The sequence below is a fragment of the Syngnathus scovelli genome, chromosome 5 (assembly GCF_024217435.2).
Source record: "Syngnathus scovelli strain Florida chromosome 5, RoL_Ssco_1.2, whole genome shotgun sequence".
In the NCBI taxonomy this organism is placed as follows: domain Eukaryota; kingdom Metazoa; phylum Chordata; class Actinopteri; order Syngnathiformes; family Syngnathidae; genus Syngnathus; species Syngnathus scovelli.
In genome coordinates, this window is record NC_090851.1 from 9,131,520 (window position 1) to 9,158,095 (window position 26,576).

Here is a 26,576-nt window from a genome sequence, read left to right on the forward strand (position 1 = left end):
CAGTTTTTCTTGTTGTAACCGTTTGCAATTGTTTGCAACCATTTAGGAACCCGACAAACAGCCAACATTTACTATATGCATAAACACTCGCGGCTCGGTGAGATACGGATTTAAGATGCTCCACATTTGAGATGAGTCACATTTTTTAATGCTTAATGAGGGAAAAGGAGAAGCAAATGAAAGTCACAAAATAGCCTAACATAGAAAATGCTGAACATTTAAAAATTATTGCACTGTTTTTTTGCGTGTGACTCAGAGAGAAAACTGGTTTGTTCTGATGAAAGTGTATCAATAAGAGCCAGGGATGAGCAGCAAGGAAGTTCTTGATATCTCTGGTGTCTCGAATATTCCAAGACCCTGATGTGGACTATTGCAAAGGCTTACAGTTGTATTTCAACCACATCAATCACAAGGAAAAGTGTTTTCAGTGGGAACAGAAACATGAATTATTAGGGTGGAAGATGGAGAGTGAGATGTGGTGTTCATAACTGAGCATTCATTGCCTTTTGTGATAAAATAATTTTCAAGCAAGACACCCCATGAAAATATATTGTGCAACAGGTTAACGAGAGAACAACTCATGGTGTTGCCACCATCATCCCTTGACCTCATCCTGCCTGTTGAGCATACTTAAAAGAGGATCAATGAGGGTGGACTGCAGGATATTTCTAAACTCTTGTAGCCTCTTCTTGAATCCTCAAATTGAAATGAATCCTCAATACGTTATATATTTCTTGGTCCAAACTATCACTATGTTAGTGTCTGGTACTTGCTTGCATTACTTTGTCCTTGCTCATGCATTAGCAAGTACTGAATAACATTTATGTCGCAAATCATGCTCGTATTAAGCATTCCTCTTGCTCTGTAACATCAGAAGTTGCTGAAGATCTCTTGTTTCTTGCTCCAGTCCATAGGGGGCGCCCTTTTTTTGTTGCGTCGAGCGAGAACCTTTTGTTTGGCCTCAGCCGCTGTAGGACTCAAACGTAGGCCGCTCTCCATGAAAGGGTCCAAAACCCTCGAGTCATCCTCATCAGGGACCTTAAATACACACACGTGCACACGTTTGATATATCTTGACGTCCACACATATGCAACATTTTTCATACCTGGAAACTCATGTCAGAGCTACTGAGTTCCGATTGAGTGGTAGAGCTGGTCGAGGACTGGGATGCGTAACTCCCATTGGCCCTCTGTTTAGGGGACATGTTTGTGATAGCGGCGTCTGTCAGTGTGACATGAATGATTGGTGTTTCAGTGGAGGTGGGAGAAGGGGCAGAGGAGGCGGCAGATGAGGCAGGCTCGGTAGCTGATTCATCCATGTACACCTGTGATGAACAGAAATGAGGACAAAAGTAAAGTAGGGAACAGATAAGTATTAATATCCAACACTATCTAAATCTCTGCATTTTGGGTTAGGTGGTTAGGGTTAACAAATATAGCAAATATAGACAGATTCCACATAGAAAGGTGAGAGCCAAGACTTGAACCTGGAACTTTTTGATGATCATTATTACTCTATTTGTGTTTCCTGTTTGTACTTTTGTTGCTTATTTTTAAGAACTGTAGTTGAATCTTTACTGTTCCTTTCATTTTTTTCTTCCTTTTACACAATTATCTGTACTTCTACTTAAGTACTGAATATTTTTACCCTTTCTGGTCTGAATGCACAAATGTTGTCAAAAGAGAAAACACAAAAAAAAACTTGAAAACATACATGGCGTGCTGTGGGTGTGATCCCAAGTCTGTGGAAAAGCTCATCTGTCTCTTGGTCGACAAGGAGGAGGCGCACTTCTCGCTCTTCTGCTTTTATGAACGCCACCACATCAGAGTGCTTTAGACCCTCAATGTTCACTCCATTGACCTGGGAAACAGGAGACATTGAGGAGTGAGGGAAGTCGGATTGAGTGATGCTAATGAGAAACAGCAGTGATTAGGAAGAAGTAGCCATTATACAACATGACAGGCGGGAGCCACGTCTCCACTCACAGCTATAAACAGATTTAACCCCGTACAGTACATTTTAGTCGAGACATCTTAATTTGCATGACACCGTATCTTTCACACATCACTGACAGAGAGGTATGTAACATGTAGCGGCTTGTAACATGCATTTAAAAACAACAATCTAGATGTCCTCCATTCCTTTTAAGGTTATCCAACATCAGATTTCCAGCCTTTCACCCTGTCAGCACCATCTCTCTCTCCTAAGACACTCTAATTCCAACTAATCTGCTTTAACCCAGTCCACAAATTAGCAAATTAGTGCACAGACTTGATTAATCAGGATGTACCTAGGAGTCCACACTTGACATATAGGTAAATTGAAATTGGAAGAGCCCTGTGTGTGTGTGTTCATGTGTGTACGTGCACCTCCACCAGTCGGTCTCCTGGGCGGACGTCGGCTCTCTCTGCAGGTGAATGCGGGTCCACCGAGCGTACAAATTGTCCGCCCTTTGCCTTATTGCTGTGCAGGTTAAAGCCGTAGCCCGTTTCCCCCTTAACCAAATGACACAGGCGAGGGAGGAGCTCGGTTGACGGCTCTGGAGAGGCCTCAATCTGTAGCTGGGTGAAATAAAAATGCAAATGTTACCAAAGATGTCAATTAAAAGATGTCAATTAAAAGATGTCATCTCAATCATGACTGGTCGCCGACCAATTGCAGGATTACAGTAAAAATACAAGTCAAGATAGTTCTAGAGATGATGAAATTGACATCCATGATCTTACCAAAGGTATTATTGACAAACTTAAAATTATATTATATATTATATTATATTATATTTGATATAGAGAATATCTATTAGTATATGTGTGAACTAATAAAGAGGAGGAGGAGGCTGTTAAGTACAGATGTGCTTTATTTTTATATTTTTTGCTGGAAGTTCAAGATTTGCAAAAAACTATGTATACTGTATGTCCAGTCAAGGCTGTGGTGACAACGACCTTTATTTGGGTGTCTGCTCACCCCAACGCAACAATGAAATCTTGTCTGTGTTTACATGTTTGATAAATGTCAAGCATTACGCAACATGATTAAGAAAAGAAGTCCTACTGGAGGAATTGGCAAAAAATTGTCTGCAGTGTTGAAAACATATTGTAACTGATGTTGCCATTTTTTATTTAGTGTGTGTCATGAGCATATGCTACAATATTCTAGTTAAAAGTCCACCTGGGCAACCAGGCACGCAAAAATAGAAAGGTTATTTGATCAGTTTTTACCCACATGCATGTCGAGTAAAATCTGCTTGATTGTAAAATAAATGATGTAATAAAATATGTGTGATCTACCACATGATTATCAGTAATTTTAACCAAGAATATGAAAAAGAATCATATTCACCGCCTTAGGGCCGCCACTATTTATCCTGTTGATTTGAGCCATGGTACTGATGATGGAGCTTGTTTGGAGGCCAAACAGAGAGATCTGACAGAGTGTTCTGAAGTCAGCTAAAATCAAGACCTCACTAGAAGATCTGGGCTTGAAACGGTGTGGCAATATATTCAGCTGTATTAATATTTATGAGATTTCTTGTGTTTACATACTGAATACTTGAAACCATGTAGTCTACATCACTTTAAATTGTAACCACAATAATAAACAATATAAATATTTTTTTGTAATAACAGATCACCCAGGTGCAACAAAATGTAACTATAGAGTATAAAATAGGATTCCTGTCTTCATAGCATGAATTTTTAAAATGCTTGGCCCGTCCACTTCAGCTTCAGTCTTACATAAATAACACTTCAACAAAGCAATATAATCGGAAGGAACAATTTATATTAGGGATGCACTATCACTTTTTAGTACTTGTCGATACCAAGTACCGATACTTGATCATATCTTTTTTACAATTGTGATGAACATGTGTTTTATTGTAATTATTGTGTTACATTTTTTTGAACATGTCATCCATTTTTACCATCTCTTATCCTTTTCAGGGTCACGAGAGGTGATGGAGCCTATCCCAGCTCATTTCAGGCCTAGATGGACTACACCCTAAACTGGCCTCAACCACAGCCAGTGAGAAAGTGGTTCTGGAGAGGATGCCACTCATGCTAAGATGATTGGATCCTTCAAACTGTCTTTTTGTTCATGTTTGCCCTGCCTCGGATGCGAGTCCCCAGCTGACCCAAGCGCTGGTATGTCACACCCGCATTCGCACCATCACTGAGAGGTAATCGAGTTCACGCTGCCCACACACACACACACAAGTCTGACGAGGGTACGCCTACACCATTAGTGACTTTGAACATGGCATGTTTCAAAAAACATTTTGCCCAGTCAAAGGCTGGGTGAGTTTGGTGTGGAAGGCCCCAATCACATAAATTTGTGAATGAAAAATATAAAAGAACAAAAAACTCTTCCACAGAGATCCCACAAAATCACTGCATCCCAATGTTCTTTTGCATTATGCTGCATGGAGAGTCTAATATTTCAACAGTAGAGTGAAATATTCCAATTGAACCCCTCTCCCCTTCTCTCTCTGGAAATAAAAGGTTAAGCAAGTATCATTCCCTTCACACTTTGGTGACTGCAGTACTTTGTAAATGTCACAGATTTTTGTTGAGTTGGATACAGTAATCAGGTAATAAAAAGATATGTTTATAGTGTTAACACTCAGTAGGTAGAAAGAGACGGCTGAAATGACCACACCTCAGAGAACACTGCATTGTAAACAAATATTACACTGACTCAAGACCTTTTGAGGGACACGGTGTTACAAGACAAGAATCCAAGTTGCATTATGCCACAAAGAATGTGAGAGCATGTTTTCCCTCTCTTCTCAAGTGTTATCCTCTTGTTGACGGTCATTATCTCTGAGAAAGAAATTGCCAGACGCTCTGGCACTACTTTTAGACTAAATGCAGACAGCACAGCGTAAGAGATTAAATCGGGATTATTTCTCGGCGGACGTTAGATTGAAGGGTGTGTAATCAATGACACTGGTTCTTACCACTGTATCTTAGTTTGTTGTCTGACAGGCAACTAATTAACCAACTCCAATTTAATACTCTATATAGTATTTTAATTAATGCACCTTATTACCTAAAGCTACCATTACTTTTAATGTTCTGGTGCCGTTGAGATGATCGAAATGGTGCTTACCTCTGTGTCTGTCACAGTACTTGATGTCACAGAGGACCTCTTCACTTTGCCTGGTGAGACCAAAAAAGTGGGCGAGTTTGCAACAACAAGCGTCTGGTCTTGTTTAGGGGACTTGGGCAAATTCTCCCTAGGTAAGGGTGAAGTTGATGGTGAGAGACGTGGGGAAAGGGTCCCCATCTCAATGGCCAAATCTTCTGTGCATGCTAGACCACAGCTATGAAGGTAATCATCTGTTTTTCGGTCCACTACTAATAGTCTGGTGCGATGAGGTACCTCTCGAATCCGCTCCACCACCTGTACACATTAGATAAGGGTCACTCATTTAAGGTTGTTAAGTATTTTACTTGCATTTGTATGCTGTTTTTTTTAATATAAGCAAGTAAAGTTCAAAGTTCAGATGGGATTTGTTATACATGAGTTGTGTGCTGCATATATTAGCAACAAAGCCAAATAATTATAATAATTAAACTTGCGCTGTAACTAAATGAAAAAAAGGAAAATTTGATTAACTTTTGATTCAAATTCAATCCATTTTTGTGTGAAGGCGATGGCCTTCACACATATGTTATTCTACACCATTCTCTATTATTATTATTGTGTGAAGGCGATGGCCTTCACACATATGTTATTCTACACCATTCTCTATTATTATTGTGTGAAGGCGATGGCCTTCACACATATGTTATTCTACACCATTCTCTATTATTGTGTGAAGGCGATGGCCTTCACACATATGTTATTCTACACCATTCTCTATTATTATTATTATTATTATTATATTTTATTCTCCACACTTTTTTGTCCCGCTTCTTCTTCCACATAGTTCATCCGATTCACTCCGTTCCACTTTTGACGTGTTCCAAATATTCACGAGATGAGCGCTTCCATTTTTCTCGTTCCGAAAATTTTCCGATTTCGCAAAATTCGCGAACTTACGACAAATTTTTCCCCATTCATTCTTAATGGCAGATTCGACATTTCACATTTACATCATTCCACTTTTTTCTACATTGTTCAACCGATTCAACTCATTCCAACTTTCAACTGTTCATCTTTTGCCTACCTATTCCACAACTTTCCACTTACCAAAAATTCCAAATTTGAAATTCAACCAAATTCTCCAAATTTTCGTTTTTCCACTCTAACTTTTACGTTTTTCAACCGATTCAACCCATTCCAACTTTCAACTGTTCATCTTTTTCTAACTATTCCACAACTTCCAACTTATGAAAAATTCCAAATTTTCAAATTTGGAATTCAACCAAATTCTCAAAAATTTTGTTTTTCTACTCTAATTTCTACATTTTTCAACCGATTCAACTCATTCCAACTTTCAACTGTTCATGTTTTGCCTACCTATTCCACAACTTCCCACTTACCAAAAATTCCATATTTGAAATTCAACCAAATTCTCCAACATTTTGTTTTTCTACTCTAATTTCTACATTTTTTAACCGATTCAACTCATTCCAACTTTCAACTGTTCATGTTTTGCCTACCTATTCCACAACTTCCCGTTTACCAAAAATTCCAAATTTGAAATTCAACCAAATTCTCCAAAATTTCGTTTTTCTAATCTAATTTCTACATTGTTCAACCGATTCAACCCATTCCAACTTTCAACTCTTCATCTTTTGCCTACCTATTCCACAACTTCCCACTTACCAAAAATTCCATATTTGAAATTCAACCAAATTCTCCAACATTTTGTTTTTCTACTCTAATTTCTACATTGTTCAACCGATTCAACCCATTCCAACTTTCAACTCTTCATCTTTTGCCTACCTAGTCCACAACTTCCGACTTACCAAAAATTCCAAATTTGGAATTCAACCAAATTCTCAAAAATTTTGTTTTTCTACTCTAATTTCTACATTTTTTAACCGATTCAACTCATTCCAACTTTCAACTGTTCATGTTTTGCCTACCTATTCCACAACTTCCCGTTTACCAAAAATTCCAAATTTGAAATTCAACCAAATTCTCCAAAATTTCGTTTTTCTAATCTAATTTCTACATTGTTCAACCGATTCAACCCATTCCAACTTTCAACTCTTCATCTTTTGCCTACCTATTCCACAACTTCCCACTTACCAAAAATTCCATATTTGAAATTCAACCAAATTCTCCAACATTTTGTTTTTCTACTCTAATTTCTACATTGTTCAACCGATTCAACCCATTCCAACTTTCAACTCTTCATCTTTGGCCTACCTATTCCACAACTTCCGACTTACCAAAAATTCCAAATTTGAAATTCAACCAAAATCTCCAAAATTTCGTTTTTCTACTGTAATTTCTACATTGTTCAACCGATTCAACCCATTCCAACTTTCAACTCTTCATCTTTTGCCTACCTATTCCACAATTTCCCACTTACCAAAAATTAAAAATTAAAAATTTGAAATTCAACCAAATTCTCAAACATTTTGTTTTTCTACTCTAATCTTTACATTGTGCAACCGATTCAATCCATTCCAACTTTCAACTTTTCATCTTTTGCTTACCTATTTCACAACTTCCCACTTACCAAAAATTCCAAATTTGAAATTCAACCAAATTCTGCAAAATTTCGTTTTTCGACTCTAATTTGTACATTTTTCAACCGATTCAACCCATTCCAACTTTCAACTCTTCATCTTTTGCCTACGTATTACACAACTTCCCACTTACCAAAAATCCCAAATTTGAAATTCAACCAAATTCTCCAAAATTTCGTTTTTCTACTCTCATTTCTACATTTCTCTACCGATTCAACCCATTCCAACTTTCAACTCTTCATCTTTTGCTTACCTATTCCACAACTTCCCCTTACAAAAAATTCCAAATTTTGAAATTCAACCAAATTCTCCAAAAATGTGTTTTTCTACTCTAATTTTCACATTGTTCAACCGATTCAACTCATTCCAACTTTCAACTCTTCATCTTTTTCCTACCTATTCCCCAAATTTCCACTTGCCATAAATTCCACATTTTAAGATTTTAAACTCAACCAAATTCTCCAAAATTCTAAAATTCCACCAAATTCTCCAAAATTCCGTTTTTCACCTCTATTTTCTACATTTCTCAAGTAATTCAACTCGTTTCAGCATAATTCGCCAGCATTCGCCAAGAAGTGATTCAAAGTCTTCGCCTTCACACGCAATTTCTCCAGAAATTGCATTTTCTAGTTATTATTATTATTATATTTTATTCTCCACACTTTTTTGTCCCGCTTCTTCTTCCACATAATTCATCCGATTCACTCCGTTCCACTTTTGACGTGTTCCAAATATTCACGAGATGAGCGCTTCCATTTTTCTCGTTCCGAAAATTTTCCGATTTCGCAAAATTCGCGAACTTACGACAAATTTTTCCCCATTCATTCTTAATGGCAGATTCGACATTTCACATTTACATCATTCCACTTTTTTCTACATTTTTCAACCGATTCAACTCATTCCAACTTTCAACTGTTCATCTTTTGCCTACCTATTCCACAACTTCCCACTTACCAAAAATTCCAAATTTGAAATTCAACCAAATTCTCCAAAATTTCGTTTTTCCACTCTAACTTTTACGTTTTTCAACCGATTCAACCCATTCCAACTTTCAACTGTTCATCTTTTTCTAACTATTCCACAACTTCCAACTTATGAAAAATTCCAAATTTTCAAATTTGGAATTCAACCAAATTCTCAAAAATTTTGTTTTTCTACTCTAATTTCTACATTTTTCAACCGATTCAACTGATTCCAACTTTCAACTGTTCATGTTTTGCCTACCTATTCCACAACTTCCTGTTTACCAAAATTTCCAAATTTGAAATTCAACCAAATCTTTCTAAATTTCGTTTTTCTACTCTAATTTCTACATTGTTTAACCGATTCAACTCATTCCAACTTTCAACTGTTCATCTTTTGCCTATCTATTCCACAACTTCCCACTTACCAAAAATTCCATATTTGAAATTCAACCAAATTCTCCAACATTTTGTTTTTCTACTCTAATTTCTACATTGTTCAACCGATTCAACCCATTCCAACTTTCAACTCTTCATCTTTTGCCTACCTATTCCACAACTTCCGACTTACCAAAAATTCCAAATTTGAAATTCAACCAAAATCTCCAAAATTTCGTTTTTCTACTCTAATTTCTACATTGTTCAACCGATTCAACCCGTTCCAACTTTCAACTCTTCATCTTTTGCCTACCTATTCCACAACTTCCCACTTACCAAAAATTCAAAATTTGAAATTCAACCAAATTCTCAAACATTTTTTCTTCTCTAATCTTTACATTGTGAAACCGATTCAATCCATTCCAACTTTCAACTTTTCATCTTTTGCTTACCTATTTCACAACTTCCCACTTACAAAAAATTCAAAATTTGGAATTCAACCAAATTCTCCAAAATTTCGTTTTTCTACTCTAACTTCTACGTTTTTCAACCGATTCAACCCATTCCAACTTTCAACTGTTCATCTTTTGCCTACCTATTCCACACCTTCCCACTTACCAAAATTTCCAAATTTTCAATTTTGAAATTCAACCAAATTCTACAAAATTTGGTTTTTCTACTCTAATTTCTACATTTTTCAACCGATTCAACCCATTCCAACTTTATTCACTTTGGTCACCTCATCCTTACCATATTCACCCCCTTCACCCCCACTTCCACTATGCTTACACAATTCAACCCTTGACCCCCACTTCCAGTGTGGCGGCCATCTTGGATTGACCCTGAAGTGCTCCCAATGACCCTAGAATGAACCGGAAGTGCCCCAAATCGAACCGGAAGTGACCTTAGGTAAACAGGAAGTGACCTTAGGTAAACCGGAAGTGACCCCAAATCAAACCGGAAGTGACCTTTTTAAACCGGAAGTGACCTTTTTAAACCGGAAGTGACCCCAAATAAACCGGAAGTGACCTCAGCTAGACCGGAAGTGCCTCTACTCAAACCGGAAGTGACCCAAATAGACCGGAAGTGACCCAAATCAACCCGGAAGTGAACTTATTTCAACATTAACTGCCCTAAATAGCTACATTAGTCGCTAACTTTTGCATTTTTCTTCCGATTGAACCCGTTTCAACATTTTAACCCCAAAAGTGAACCTCCTGAAGCCGTTTTTTGTCCTTTTGTTCCAAATTTCAATATATTTTGGCGCAATTGCTTTTTCTTTTAATTCCCATTCATTCTCTATGGGGATTCAACATTTGCTCTAACTTCTACATTTTTTAACCGTTTCAACCCGTTCCAACTTTCAACTGTTCATCTTTTGCCTACCTATTCCACAACCTCCCACTTACCAAAAATTCCAAAATTCCAAATTGAAATTCAACCAAATTCTCCAAAATTTAGTTTTACACTTCTATTTTCCACATTTCTCAAGAAATTCAACTAATTTCAACATCATTCGGCATCATTCCCCAAGAAGTGAAACAAAGTCTTCGCCTTCACACGCAATTTCTCCAGAAATTGCATTTTCTAGTTGTGTGAAGGCGATGGCCTTCACACATATGTTATTCTACACCATTCTCTATTATTATTATTATTATTGTGTGAAGGCGATGGCCTTCACACATATGTTATTCTACACCATTCTCTATTATTATTATTATTATTATTATTATTATATTTTATTCTCCACACTTTTTTGTCCCGCTTCTTCTTCCACATAATTCATCCGATTCACTCCGTTCCACTTTTGACGTATTCCAAATATTCACGAGATGAGCGCTTCCATTTTTCTCGTTCCGAAAATTTTCTGATTTCGCAAAATTCGCGAATTTACGACAAATTTTTCCCCATTCATTCTCAATGGCAGATTCTACATTTCACATTTACGTCATTCCCCTTTTAAATTCACCTCATTCAGCACATTCAAACCATATTCGGAATGATTCTCGACATTCCCAAAATTCCCAAATTCAAAAATTTCACGTTTTCACGTTAAAAATTCCGACAAAATTTCACGAAATTTCGTTTTTCACCTCTAGTTTCTACATTTTTCAACCGATTCAACCCATTCCAATTTTCAACTGTTCATCTTTTGCCTGCCTATTCCACAACTTCTCACCTACCAAAAATTCCAAAATTTCAAATTTGAAATTCAACCAAATTCTCCAAAATTTCGTTTTTCTACTCTAACTTCTACGTTTTTCAACCGATTCAACCCATTCCAACTTTCAACTGTTCATCTTTTGCCTACCTATTCCACACCTTCCCACTTACCAAAATTTCCAAATTTTCAATTTTGAAATTCAACCAAATTCTACAAAATTTGGTTTTTCTACTCTAATTTCTACATTTTTCAACCGATTCAACCCATTACAACTTTATTCACTTTGGTCACCTCATCCTTACCATATTCACCCCCTTCACCCCCACTTCCACTATGCTTACACAATTCAACCCTTGACCCCCACTTCCAGTGTGGCGGCCATCTTGGATTGACCCTGAAGTGCTCCCAATGACCCTAGAATGAACCGGAAGTGCCCCAAATCGAACCGGAAGTGACCTTAGGTAAACAGGAAGTGACCTTAGGTAAACCGGAAGTGACCCCAAATCAAACCGGAAGTGACCTTTTTAAACCGGAAGTGACCTTTTTAAACCGGAAGTGACCCCAAATAAACCGGAAGTGACCTCAGCTAGACCGGAAGTGCCTCTAATCAAACAGGAAGTGACCCAAATAGACCGGAAGTGACCCAAATCAAACCGGAAGTGACCCCAAATGAACCGGAAGTGACCTCAAGTAAACCGGAAGTGACCCCAAATCAAACCGGAAGTGACCTTTTTAAACCGGAAGTGACCTTTTTAAACCGGAAGTGACCCCAAATAAACCGGAAGTGACCTCAGCTAGACTGGAAGTGCCTCTATTCAAACCGGAAGTGACCCAAATAGACCGGAAGTGACCCAAATCACCCCAGAAGTGACCTTATTTCAACATTAACTGCCTTAAATAGCTACAATAGTAGCTAACTTTTGCATTTTTTGTCCGATTGAACCCGTTTCAACATTTTAACCCCAAAAGTGAACCTCCTGAAGCTGTTTTTTTTCGTTTTGTTCCAAATTTCTAAATATTTTGGCGCAATTGCTTTTTCTTTTAATTCCCATTCATTCTCTATGGGGATTCAACATTTGCTCTAACTTCTACATTTTTTAACCAATTATACCCGCTCCAACATTCAACTGTTCATCTTTTGCCTACCTATTCCACAACCTCCCACTTACCAAATATTCCAAACTTCAAATTTGAAATTCAACCGAATTCTCCAAAATTTAGTATTACACTTCTATTTTCCACATTTCTCAAGAAATTTAACTCATTTCAACATCATTCGGCATCATTCCCCAAGAAGTGATTCAAAGTCTTCGCCTTCACACGCAATTTCTCCAGAAATTGCATTTTCTAGTTATTATTATTATATTTTATTCTCCACACTTTTTTGTCCCGCTTCTTCTTCCACATAGTTCATCCGATTCACTCCGTTCCACTTTTGACGTGTTCCAAATATTCACGAGATGAGCGCTTCCATTTTTCTCGTTCCGAAAATTTTCCGATTTCGCAAAATTCGCGAACTTACGACAAATTTTTCCCCATTCATTCTTAATGGCAGATTCGACATTTCACATTTACATCATTCCACTTTTTTCTACATTGTTCAACCGATTCAACTCATTCCAACTTTCAACTGTTCATCTTTTGCCTACCTATTCCACAACTTCCCACTTACCAAAAATTCCAAATTTGAAATTCAACCAAATTCTCCAAAATTTCGTTTTTCCACTCTAACTTTTACGTTTTTCAACCGATTCAACCCATTCCAACTTTCAACTGTTCATCTTTTTCTAACTATTCCACAACCTCCAACTTATGAAAAATTCCAAATTTTCAAATTTGGAATTCAACCAAATTCTCAAAAATTTTGTTTTTCTACTCTAATTTCTACATTTTTCAACCGATTCAACTCATTCCAACTTTCAACTGTTCATGTTTTGCCTACCTATTCCACAACTTCCCACTTACCAAAAATTCCATATTTGAAATTCAACCAAATTCTCCAACATTTTGTTTTTCTACTCTAATTTCTACATTTTTTAACCGATTCAACTCATTCCAACTTTCAACTGTTCATGTTTTGCCTACCTATTCCACAACTTCCCGTTTACCAAAAATTCCAAATTTGAAATTCAACCAAATTCTCCAAAATTTCGTTTTTCTAATCTAATTTCTACATTGTTCAACCGATTCAACCCATTCCAACTTTCAACTCTTCATCTTTTGCCTACCTATTCCACAACTTCCGACTTACCAAAAATTCCAAATTTGGAATTCAACCAAATTTTCAAAAAAAATTTTTTTCTACTCTAATTTCTACATTTTTTAACCGATTCAACTCATTCCAACTTTCAACTGTTCATGTTTTGCCTACCTATTCCACAACTTCCCGTTTACCAAAAATTCCAAATTTGAAATTCAACCAAATTCTCCAAAATTTCATTTTTCTAATCTAATTTCTACATTGTTCAACCGATTCAACCCATTCCAACTTTCAACTCTTTATCTTTTGCCTACCTATTCCACAACTTCCCACTTACCAAAAATTCCATATTTGAAATTCAACCAAATTCTCCAACATTTTGTTTTTCTAATCTAATTTCTACATTGTTCAACCGATTCAACCCATTCCAACTTTCAACTCTTCATCTTTGGCCTACCTATTCCACAACTTCCGACTTACCAAAAATTCCAAATTTGAAATTCAACCAAAATCTCCAAAATTTCGTTTTTCTACTGTAATTTCTACATTGTTCAACCGATTCAACCCATTCCAACTTTCAACTCTTCATCTTTTGCCTACCTATTCCACAATTTCCCACTTACCAAAAATTAAAAATTTGAAATTCAACCAAATTCTCAAACATTTTGTTTTTCTACTCTAATCTTTACATTGTGCAACCGATTCAATCCATTCCAACTTTCAACTTTTCATCTTTTGCTTACCTATTTCACAACTTCCCACTTACCAAAAATTCCAAATTTGAAATTCAACCAAATTCTGCAAAATTTCGTTTTTCGACTCTAATTTGTACATTTTTCAACCGATTCAACCCATTCCAACTTTCAACTCTTCATCTTTTGCCTACGTATTACACAACTTCCCACTTACCAAAAATCCCAAATTTGAAATTCAACCAAATTCTCCAAAATTTCGTTTTTCTACTCTCATTTCTACATTTCTCTACCGATCCAACCCATTCCAACTTTCAACTCTTCATCTTTTGCTTACCTATTCCACAACTTCCCCTTACAAAAAATTCCAAATTTTGAAATTTGAAATTCAACCAAATTCTCCAAAAATGTGTTTTTCTACTCTAATTTTCACATTGTTCAACCGATTCAACTCATTCCAACTTTCAACTCTTCATCTTTTTCCTACCTATTCCCCAAATTTCCACTTGCCATAAATTCCACATTTTAAGATTTTAAACTCAACCAAATTCTCCTAAATTCTGAAATTCCACCAAATTCTCCCAAATTCCGTTTTTCACCTCTATTTTCTACATTTCTCAAGTAATTCAACTCGTTTCAGCATAATTCGCCAGCATTCGCCAAGAAGTGATTCAAAGTCTTCGCCTTCACACGCAATTTCTCCAGAAATTGCATTTTCTAGTTATTATTATTATTCTTCTATTTTATTCTCCACACTTTTTTGTCCCGCTTCTTCTTCCACATAGTTCATCCGATTCACTCCGTTCCACTTTTGACGCGTTCCAAATATTCACGAGATGAGCGCTTCCATTTTTCTCGTTCCGAAAATTTTCCGATTTCGCAAAATTCGCGAACTTACGACAAATTTTTCCCCATTCATTCTTAATGGCAGATTCGACATTTCACATTTACATCATTCCACTTTTTTCTACATTGTTCAACCGATTCAACTCATTCCAACTTTCAACTGTTCATCTTTTGCCTACCTATTCCACAACTTCCCACTTACCAAAAATTCCAAATTTGAAATTCAACCAAATTCTCCAAAATTTCGTTTTTCCACTCTAACTTTTACGTTTTTCAACCGATTCAACCCATTCCAACTTTCAACTGTTCATCTTTTTCTAACTATTCCACAACTTCCAACTTATGAAAAATTCCAAATTTTCAAATTTGGAATTCAACCAAATTCTCAAAAATTTTGTTTTTCTAATCTAATTTCTACATTTTTCAACCGATTCAACTCATTCCAACTTTCAACTGTTCATGTTTTGCCTACCTATTCCACAACTTCCCACTTACCAAAAATTCCATATTTGAAATTCAACCAAATTCTCCAACATTTTGTTTTTCTACTCTAATTTCTACATTTTTTAACCGATTCAACTCATTCCAACTTTCAACTGTTCATGTTTTGCCTACCTATTCCACAACTTCCCGTTTACCAAAAATTCCAAATTTGAAATTCAACCAAATTCTCCAAAATTTCGTTTTTCTAATCTAATTTCTACATTGTTCAACCGATTCAACCCATTCCAACTTTCAACTCTTCATCTTTTGCCTACCTATTCCACAACTTCCCACTTACCAAAAATTCCATATTTGAAATTCAACCAAATTCTCCAACATTTGGTTTTTCTACTCTAAATTCTACATTGTTCAACCGATTCAACCCATTCCAACTTTCAACTCTTCATCTTTTGCCTACCTATTCCACAACTTCCGACTTACCAAAAATTCCAAATTTGGAATTCAACCAAATTCTCGAAAATTTTGTTTTTCTACTCTAATTTCTACATTTTTTAACCGATTCAACTCATTCCAACTTTCAACTGTTCATGTTTTGCCTACCTATTCCACAACTTCCCGTTTACCAAAAATTCCAAATTTGAAATTCAACCAAATTCTCCAAAATTTCGTTTTTCTAATCTAATTTCTACATTGTTCAACCGATTCAACCCATTCCAACTTTCAACTCTTCATCTTTTGCCTACCTATTCCACAACTTCCCACTTACCAAAAATTCCATATTTGAAATTCAACCAAATTCTCCAACATTTTGTTTTTCTACTCTAATTTCTACATTGTTCAACCGATTCAACCCATTCCAACTTTCAACTCTTCATCTTTTGCCTACCTATTCCACAACTTCCGACTTACCAAAAATTCCAAATTTGAAATTCAACCAAAATCTCCAAAATTTCGTTTTTCTACTGTAATTTCTACATTGTTCAACCGATTCAACCCATTCCAACTTTCAACTCTTCATCTTTTGCCTACCTATTCCACAACTTCCCACTTACCAAAAATTAAAAATTAAAAATTTGAAATTCAACCAAATTCTCAAACATTTTGTTTTTCTACTCTAATCTTTACATTGTGCAACCGATTCAATCCATTCCAACTTTCAACTTTTTATCTTTTGCTTACCTATTTCACAACTTCCCACTTACCAAAAATTCCAAATTTGAAATTCAACCAAATTCTGCAAAATTTCGTTTTTCTAATCTAATTTGTACATTTTTCAACCGATTCAACCCATTCCAACTTTCAACTCTTCATCTTTTGCCTACGTATTACACAACTTCCCACTTACCAAAAATCCCAAATTTGAAATTCAACCAAATTCTCCAAAATTTCGTTTTTCTACTCTCATTTCTACATTTCTCTACCGATTCAACCCATTCCAACTTTCAACTCTTCATCTTTTGCTTACCTATTCCACAACTTCCCCTTACAAAAAATTCCAAATTTTGAAATTTGAAATTCAACCAAATTCTCCAAAAATGTGTTTTTCTACTCTAATTTTCACATTGTTCAACCGATTCAACTCATTCCAACTTTCAACTCTTCATCTTTTTCCTACCTATTCCCCAAATTTCCACTTGCCATAAATTCCACATTTTAAGATTTTAAACTCAACCAAATTCTCCAAAATTCTGAAATTCCACCAAATTCTCCAAAATTCCGTTTTTCACCTCTATTTTCTACATTTCTCAAGTAATTCAACTCGTTTCAGCATAATTCGCCAGCATTCCCCAAGAAGTGATTCAAAGTCTTCGCCTTCACACGCAATTTCTCCAGAAATTGCATTTTCTAGTTATTATTATTATTATATTTTATTCTCCACACTTTTTTGTCCCGCTTCTTCTTCCACATAGTTCATCCGATTCACTCCGTTCCACTTTTGACGTGTTCCAAATATTCACGAGATGAGCGCTTCCATTTTTCTCGTTCCGAAAATTTTCCGATTTCGCAAAATTCGCGAACTTACGACAAATTTTTCCCCATTCATTCTTAATGGCAGATTCGACATTTCACATTTACATCATTCCACTTTTTACTACATTGTTCAACCGATTCAACTCATTCCAACTTTCAACTGTTCATCTTTTGCCTACCTATTCCACAACTTCCCACTTACCAAAAATTCCAAATTTGAAATTCAACCAAATTCTCCAAAATTTCGTTTTTCCACTCTAACTTTTACGTTTTTCAACCGATTCAACCCATTCCAACTTTCAACTGTTCATCTTTTTCTAACTATTCCACAACTTCCAACTTATGAAAAATTCCAAATTTTCAAATTTGGAATTCAACCAAATTCTCAAAAATTTTGTTTTTCTACTCTAATTTCTACATTTTTCAACCGATTCAACTCATTCCAACTTTCAAATGTTCATGTTTTGCCTACCTATTCCACAACTTCCCACTTACCAAAAATTCCATATTTGAAATTCAACCAAATTCTCCAACATTTTGTTTTTCTACTCTAATTTCTACATTTTTTAACCGATTCAACTCATTCCAACTTTCAACTGTTCATGTTTTGCCTACCTATTCCACAACTTCCCGTTTACCAAAAATTCCAAATTTGAAATTCAACCAAATTCTCCAAAATTTCGTTTTTCTAATCTAATTTCTACATTGTTCAACCGATTCAACCCATTCCAACTTTCAACTCTTCATCTTTTGCCTACCTATTCCACAACTTCCCACTTACCAAAAAATTCCATATTTGAAATTCAACCAAATTCTCCAACATTTTGTTTTTCTACTCTAATTTCTACATTGTTCAACCGATTCAACCCATTCCAACTTTCAACTCTTCAACTTTTGCCTACCTATTCCACAACTTCCGACTTACCAAAAATTCCAAATTTGGAATTCAACCAAATTCTCAAAAATGTTGTTTTTCTACTCTAATTTCTACATTTTTTAACCGATTCAACCCATTCCAACTTTCAACTCTTCAACTTTTGCCTACCTATTCCACAACTTCCGACTTACCAAAAATTCCAAATTTGGAATTCAACCAAATTCTCAAAAATGTTGTTTTTCTACTCTAATTTCTACATTTTTTAACCGATTCAACTCATTCCAACTTTCAACTGTTCATGTTTTGCCTACCTATTCCACAACTTCCCGTTTACCAAAAATTCCAAATTTGAAATTCAACCAAATTCTCCAAAATTTCGTTTTTCTAATCTAATTTCTACATTGTTCAACCGATTCAACCCATTCCAACTTTCAACTCTTCATCTTTTGCCTACCTATTCCACAACTTCCCACTTACCAAAAATTCCATATTTGAAATTCAACCAAATTCTCCAACATTTTGTTTTTCTACTCTAATTTCTACATTGTTCAACCGATTCAACCCATTCCAACTTTCAACTCTTCATCTTTGGCCTACCTATTCCACAACTTCCGACTTACCAAAAATTCCAAATTTGAAATTCAACCAAAATCTCCAAAATTTCGTTTTTCTACTGTAATTTCTACATTGTTCAACCGATTCAACCCATTCCAACTTTCAACTCTTCATCTTTTGCCTACCTATTCCACAATTTCCCACTTACCAAAAATTAAAAATTAAAAATTTGAAATTCAACCAAATTCTCAAACATTTTGTTTTTCTACTCTAATCTTTACATTGTGCAACCGATTCAATCCATTCCAACTTTCAACTTTCATCTTTTGCTTACCTATTTCACAACTTCCCACTTACCAAAAATTCCAAATTTGAAATTCAACCAAATTCTGCAAAATTTCGTTTTTCGACTCTAATTTGTACATTTTTCAACCGATTCAACCCATTCCAACTTTCAACTCTTCATCTTTTGCCTACGTATTACACAACTTGCCACTTACCAAAAATCCCAAATTTGAAATTCAACCAAATTCTCCAAAATTTCGTTTTTCTACTCTCATTTCTACATTTCTCTACCGATTCAACCCATTCCAACTTTCAACTCTTCATCTTGTGCTTACCTATTCCACAACTTCCCCTTACAAAAAATTCCAAATTTTGAAATTTGAAATTCAACCAAATTCTCCAAAAATGTGTTTTTCTACTCTAATTTTCACATTGTTCAACCGATTCAACTCATTCCAACTTTCAACTCTACATCTTTTTCCTACCTATTCCCCAAATTTCCACTTGCCATAAATTCCACATTTTAAGATTTTAAACTCAACCAAATTCTCCAAAATTCTGAAATTCCACCAAATTCTCCAAAATTCCGTTTTTCACCTCTATTTTCTACATTTCTCAAGTAATTCAACTCGTTTCAGCATAATTCGCCAGCATTCCCCAAGAAGTGATTCAAAGTCTTCGCCTTCACACGCAATTTCTCCAGAAATTGCATTTTCTAGTTATTATTATTAGTGTGAAGGTGAAGACCTTCACACTATTGTTATTGCTGTCCTTTATTATTATTATTATTATTATTATTATTCTACTTATTCCGCTCACTTTTTTGACGCTTAACTCCTTCCACATACTTCAACCGATTCACTCCGTTCCACTTTTCACTTATTCCAAATATTCATGACACGGCTGCTTACATTTTTTTTGTTCGAAAAATTTTCCGTTTTCACAAAATTCACGATTTTGTGGCATTTTTTTCCCCATTCATTCTTAATGGCAGATTCAACATTTCACATTTTTGTTGTTCCAGTTTGAAATTCACTTATTTCAACACATTCAAATCACATTGGGGACATTCCCAAACTTGCCAAATTCAAAAATTTCACGTTTTCACTTTTAAAATTTGCACAAAATTTTGCAAAATTTCACAAAATTTAGTTTTTCACTTCTAGTTTCTACATTTTTCCACCGATTCAACTCGTTCCAACTTTCAACTGTTCATCTTTTGCCTACCTATTCCACACCTTCCCACTTAGCAAAATTTGCAAATTTTCAATTTTGAAATTCACACCAAATTTTCCCAAAATTTAGTTTTTCCCTTCTAATTTCTACATTTTTCAACCGATTCAACCCATTCCAACTTTATTCACTTTGTTCACCTTATGCTTACCATATTCACCCCCTTCACCCCCACTTCCACAATTCAACCCTTGACCCCCACTTCCAGAGTGGCGGCCATCTTGGATTGACCCTGAAGTGCCCCAATGAACCCGGAATGAACTGGAAGTGCCCCAAATCAAACCGGAATTGACCCCAAATGAACCGGAAGTGACCTCAGGTAAACCGGAAGTGACCCCAAATCAAACCGGAAGTGACCCCAAATCAAACCGGAAGTGACATTTTTAAACCGGAAGTGACCCCAAATAAACCGGAAGTGACCTCAGCTGGACCGGAAGTGCCTCTAATCAAACCGGAAGTGACCTAAACAGACCGGAAGTGCCTCTAATCAAACCGGAAGTGACCCAAATCAAACCGGAAATGACCATATTTCAACATTAAGTGCCCTAAATACCTACATTTGCGCTAACTTTAGCAAATTTTGCCCGATTAAACCCATTTCAACATTTTAACCCCAAAAGTGAATCTCCTGAAGCCGTTTCTTTCCTTTTGTTCCAAATTTCAGAAACTTTTGGTGCAATTTTTTTTTCTTTTAATTCCCATTCATTCTCTATTAGGATTCAAGATTTGCTCTAACTTCTACATTTTTTAACCGATTCAACTCGTTCCAACTTTCAACTGTTCCTCTTTTGCCTTCCTATTCCACAACTTCCCACTTACCAAAAATTCTCTACAATTTTGTTTTTCTACTCTAATTTCTACATTTTCAACTTATTCAACCCATTCCACCTTTCAACTGTTCATCATTTTCCTACCTATTCCACAACTTTCCACTTACCCAAAATTCCAAATTTTCAATTTTGAAATTCACTCCCAATTTTTGTAATTTCTACATTTTTCAACCGATTCAACTCTTTTCAACATCATTCTGCAACATTCCCCAAGTATTTATTCAACCTCTTCACCTTCACACGCAATTTCTTCAGGAATTGCAAATTCTAGTTATTATTATATTTTATTCTCCACACTTTTTTGTCCCGCTTCTTCTTCCACATAGTTCATCCGATTCACTCCGTTCCACTTTTGACGTGTTCCAAATATTCACGAGATGAGCGCTTCCATTTTTCTCGTTCCGAAAATTTTCCGATTTCGCAAAATTCGCGAACTTACGACAAATTTTTCCCCATTCATTCTTAATGGCAGATTCGACATTTCACATTTACATCATTCCACTTTTTTCTACATTGTTCAACCGATTCAACTCATTCCAACTTTCAACTGTTCATCTTTTGCCTACCTATTCCACAACTTCCCACTTACCAAAAATTCCAAATTTGAAATTCAACCAAATTCTCCAAAATTTCGTTTTTCCACTCTAACTTTTACGTTTTTCAACCGATTCAACCCATTCCAACTTTCAACTGTTCATCTTTTTCTAACTATTCCACAACTTCCAACTTATGAAAAATTCCAAATTTTCAAATTTGGAATTCAACCAAATTCTCAAAAATTTTGTTTTTCTACTCTAATTTCTACATTTTTAAACCGATTCAACTCATTCCAACTTTCAACTGTTCATGTTTTGCCTACCTATTCCACAACTTCCCACTTACCAAAAATTCCATATTTGAAATTCAACCAAATTCTCCAACATTTTGTTTTTCTACTCTAATTTCTACATTTTTTAACCGATTCAACTCATTCCAACTTTCAACTGTTCATGTTTTGCCTACCTATTCCACAACTTCCCGTTTACCAAAAATTCCAAATTTGAAATTCAACCAAATTCTCCAAAATTTCGTTTTTCTAATCTAATTTCTACATTGTTCAACCGATTCAACCCATTCCAACTTTCAACTCTTCATCTTTTGCCTACCTATTCCACAACTTCCCACTTACCAAAAATTCCATATTTGAAATTCAACCAAATTCTCCAACATTTTGTTTTTCTTCTCTAATTTCTACATTGTTCAACCGATTCAACCCATTCCAACTTTCAACTCTTCATCTTTTGCCTACCTATTCCACAACTTCCGACTTACCAAAAATTCCAAATTTGGAATTCAACCAAATTCTCAAAAATTGTGTTTTTCTACTCTAATTTCTACATTTTTTAACCGATTCAACTCATTCCAACTTTCAACTGTTCATGTTTTGCCTACCTATTCCACAACTTCCCGTTTACCAAAAATTCCAAATTTGAAATTCAACCAAATTCTCCAAAATTTCGTTTTTCTAATCTAATTTCTACATTGTTCAACCGATTCAACCCATTCCAACTTTCAACTGTTCATGTTTTGCCTACCTATTCCACAACTTCCCGTTTACCAAAAATTCCAAATTTGAAATTCAACCAAATTCTCCAAAATTTCGTTTTTCTAATCTAATTTCTACATTGTTCAACCGATTCAACCCATTCCAACTTTCAACTCTTCATCTTTTGCCTACCTATTCCACAACTTCCCACTTACCAAAAATTCCATATTTGAAATTCAACCAAATTCTCCAACATTTTGTTTTTCTACTCTTATTTCTACATTGTTCAACCGATTCAACCCATTCCAACTTTCAACTCTTCATCTTTTGCCTACCTATTCCACAACTTCCGACTTACCAAAAATTCCAAATTTGTAATTCAACCAAATTCTCAAAAATTTTGTTTTTCTACTCCAATTTCTACATTTTTTAACCGATTCAACTCATTCTAACTTTCAACTGTTCATGTTTTGCCTACCTATTCCACAACTTCCCGTTTACCAAAAATTCCAAATTTGAAATTCAACCAAATTCTCCAAAATTTCGTTTTTCTAATCTAATTTCTACATTGTTCAACCGATTCAACCCATTCCAACTTTCAACTCTTCATCTTTTGCCTACCTATTCCACAACTTCCCACTTAACAAAAATTCCATATTTGAAATTCAACCAAATTCTCCAACATTTTGTTTTTCTACTCTAATTTCTACATTGTTCAACCGATTCAACCCATTCCAACTTTCAACTCTTCATCTTTTGCCTACCTATTCCACAACTTCCGACTTACCAAAAATTCCAAATTTGAAATTCAACCAAAATTTCCAAAATTTCGTTTTTCTACTCTAATTTCTACATTGTTCAACCGATTCAACTCATTCCAACTTTCAACTGTTCATCTTTTGCCTACCTATTCCACAACTTCCCACTTACCAAAAATTCCAAATTTGAAATTCAACCAAAATCTCCAAAATTTCGTTTTTCTACTGTAATTTCTACATTGTTCAACCGATTCAACCCATTCCAACTTTCAACTCTTCATCTTTTGCCTACCTATTCCACAGCTTCCCACTTACCAAAAATTAAAAATTAAAAATTTGAAATTCAACCAAATTCTCAAACACTTTGTTTTTCTACTCTAATCTTTACATTGTGCAACCGATTCAATCCATTCCAACTTTCAACTTTTCATCTTTTGCTTACCTATTTCACAACTTCCCACTTACCAAAAATTCCAAATTTGAAATTCAACCAAATTCTGCAAAATTTCGTTTTTCGACTCTAATTTGTACATTTTTCAACCGATTCAACCCATTCCAACTTTCAACTCTTCATCTTTTGCCTACGTATTACACAACTTCCCACTTACCAAAAATCCCAAATTTGAAATTCAACCAAATTCTCCAAAATTTCGTTTTTCTACTCTCATTTCTACATTTCTCTACCGATTCAACCCATTCCAACTTTCAACTCTTCATCTTTTGCTTACCTATTCCACAACTTCCCCTTACAAAAAATTCCAAATTTTGAAATTTGAAATTCAACCAAATTCTCCAAAAATGTGTTTTTCTACTCTAATTTTCACATTGTTCAACTGATTCAACTCATTCCAACTTTCAACTCTTCATCTTTTTCCTACCTATTCCCCAAATTTCCACTTGCCATAAATTCCACATTTTAAGATTTTAAACTCAACCAAATTCTCCAAAATTCTGAAATTCCACCAAATTCTCCAAAATTCCGTTTTTCACCTCTATTTTCTACATTTCTCAAGTAATTCAACTCGTTTCAGCATAATTCGCCAGCATTCCCCAAGAAGTGATTCAAAGTCTTCGCCTTCACACGCAATTTCTCCAGAAATTGCATTTTCTAGTTTTTTATGTCGCGCCAAATGACTACAGAAATTTATAAATTAATAATATCTAATAGAAGTTGGTTAAGGGCACTTTGCACATGGACTGGGTGTAAAATTATCTTTATTAAACGACCAAGTAAATCAAGTTTTTGAACATGAATACAACTCAAATGATGAATGGAATTTAGTCTTGTTATAACTTTAGGGATGAAAACAATCATGGTCAATTTAAAATTATTTCAAATATGTGTGCGTGACATCATCATCATGATCATCATCATCATTGAGCGCAAGCAGATAAAAATAGGTATTTGACAACATATGGATCGTATTCAATAAAGACGCTTGAAAAGGGATTTGGATGTGTTATGAATCACAGACAAAATGTTCATTGGCAACATCTGGATTCAAACCGCGGTTTATGCATCAATATAATCCAATCCAGGCAAAGAAACCTCAATAATTTAACACCCATTGATGTTATTTCATACCACATCCATTCATTTCACATTGTCTCCCGCCAACTGTTCTGTAAATAACATACTTTCAACATGACACCTTTACACAAGGCTCACATTGACCCATTTAAGTACCCCCTCCTCCTCCTCAGGCGAAGTAAAAGTGGTCCAACAGGTAGGGATTTATTGTTTGCATCTCACAGGTGATCTCGCGCTTCCACGCAAAGGCCAATTCACCTGCGAGTCGGCACTCCACTCACCTGACTATGGCTGTCCTTCTCCACATTCTCCCCGTTCACCTCCACCACTCGATCCCCGGGTCTCAGTCCGCCATGGTCAGCCGACGAGCCGGGCTCAACTTTCCGGATAAACTGTCCACCTTTATTCTTCTCGCCGTGCAAGTGAAAGCCATACCCGTGTTCTGTTTTGACCAGGTAGCAAACCCTGGGCCTTAGATCGCGCTCCATTCCAGCAAGTCAAAAGCGGCGCACAAATTCAGGAGTCTGCGGAGATTAAACAGGTGCTCTGTGGGGAGTCACAGCTAATCCATCACGAGTGCGCAAAAGATCATCATCATTACGCATCATGTGCTCTATTAAGAGCCGCAATTGTCCAAAGTGCAGATGAAAACTAGGCTAAAACTAATGAATGCTTGACCCATCGTGCAAACAAAATCCGTGGTTCACGCATGGGGGCACCAAACATATGCGAAGCGTAAAAAATGATGTCCGTCCATGGGAGAGTATTATCAGAGATTAGAAAGCTCCTTCTCACGCGTAATTCTTAATTGTTCTCGTCAGGGGGGCGTTCCCTGCTGTTTGAGCCACACAGGAGGAGGAGGAAATTGAGGAGGTGTCAGAAACTGGTCCCGTTCACGCGCACCCGAGTTTAACTAGCGCACTGAGGCCGAGCTAACGAGCGCACCAGACAGTCAACCAGGGGACAGAAAGTGCCAAGTTAGAGCCAGTCGGCTTGCATATTTCCGAGATGGACCTGAAACCAAATTGAGCACAGACTGTGAACAAAAGTAAAAGGCCTCGCTCATTGTGGTATTTTTAAATGATAAATGTAGGCACAATAATTAAATAAGGTCAGATATGAAATGACAGCCCACATGTTAAGACATGACTAGTTGACAGTTTTGTTTCACGAGCAAATACACGAGCAATTTTAAAAAAAAAATATTTTATATTCTTTGCTTTTGTGTAATTGTTGCTGTAAATCAGGGGTGTCAAACTTGAGCCGCATTGTAGTCATAGCTTCTTTCGGAGGGCCATTATGACTGTCAACCCAAATAAATGTATGAGCACCTCATATTATATACAGTAAAAGCTAGAAAACAAACTGACAAATAACTCGTTTTCAAATCAGACGAGTAAAAACTGGTCAAATATATATAAAAAAAGATATTAAAAGTGAAGACAATTTGCAATTCTAGTAATGACACACGAATTCGCTGTACAATTTGTCTTCGCGGGCCACATAAAATGATGTGGCGGGCCGTATCTGGCTCCCGGGCCTTGAGTTTGACACCTGTGCTGTAAATTGTTGCCTTGTGTACAGCTTGTCCTCTACAAATCTCGTCTTGTTTTGCCTCATATTGTTTGGAGCGGGCAGAAAAAATGTCATGCTACCAAATAAATGTTTGTGTTTC

The 26,576-nt window shown here is 35.9% G+C and overlaps 1 protein-coding gene across 1 annotated transcript; it reads right to left on the minus strand.

Moving 5' to 3' along the window:
* Nucleotides 1–125: 125 nt before the first annotated feature.
* On the minus strand, nt 126–25,716 carry LOC125968376 (Na(+)/H(+) exchange regulatory cofactor NHE-RF2). Its single transcript, XM_049719369.2, has 6 exons — nt 25,183–25,716; nt 5,111–5,404; nt 2,371–2,562; nt 1,715–1,861; nt 1,107–1,325; nt 126–1,038 (listed from the first exon to the last, which is right to left on the minus strand). Exons 1-6 carry the CDS (start codon nt 25,387–25,389, stop codon nt 871–873), a joined length of 1,227 nt encoding a protein of 408 aa, XP_049575326.2. The 5' UTR covers nt 25,390–25,716; the 3' UTR covers nt 126–870.
* Between the last annotated feature and the right edge of the window lie 860 nt (nt 25,717–26,576).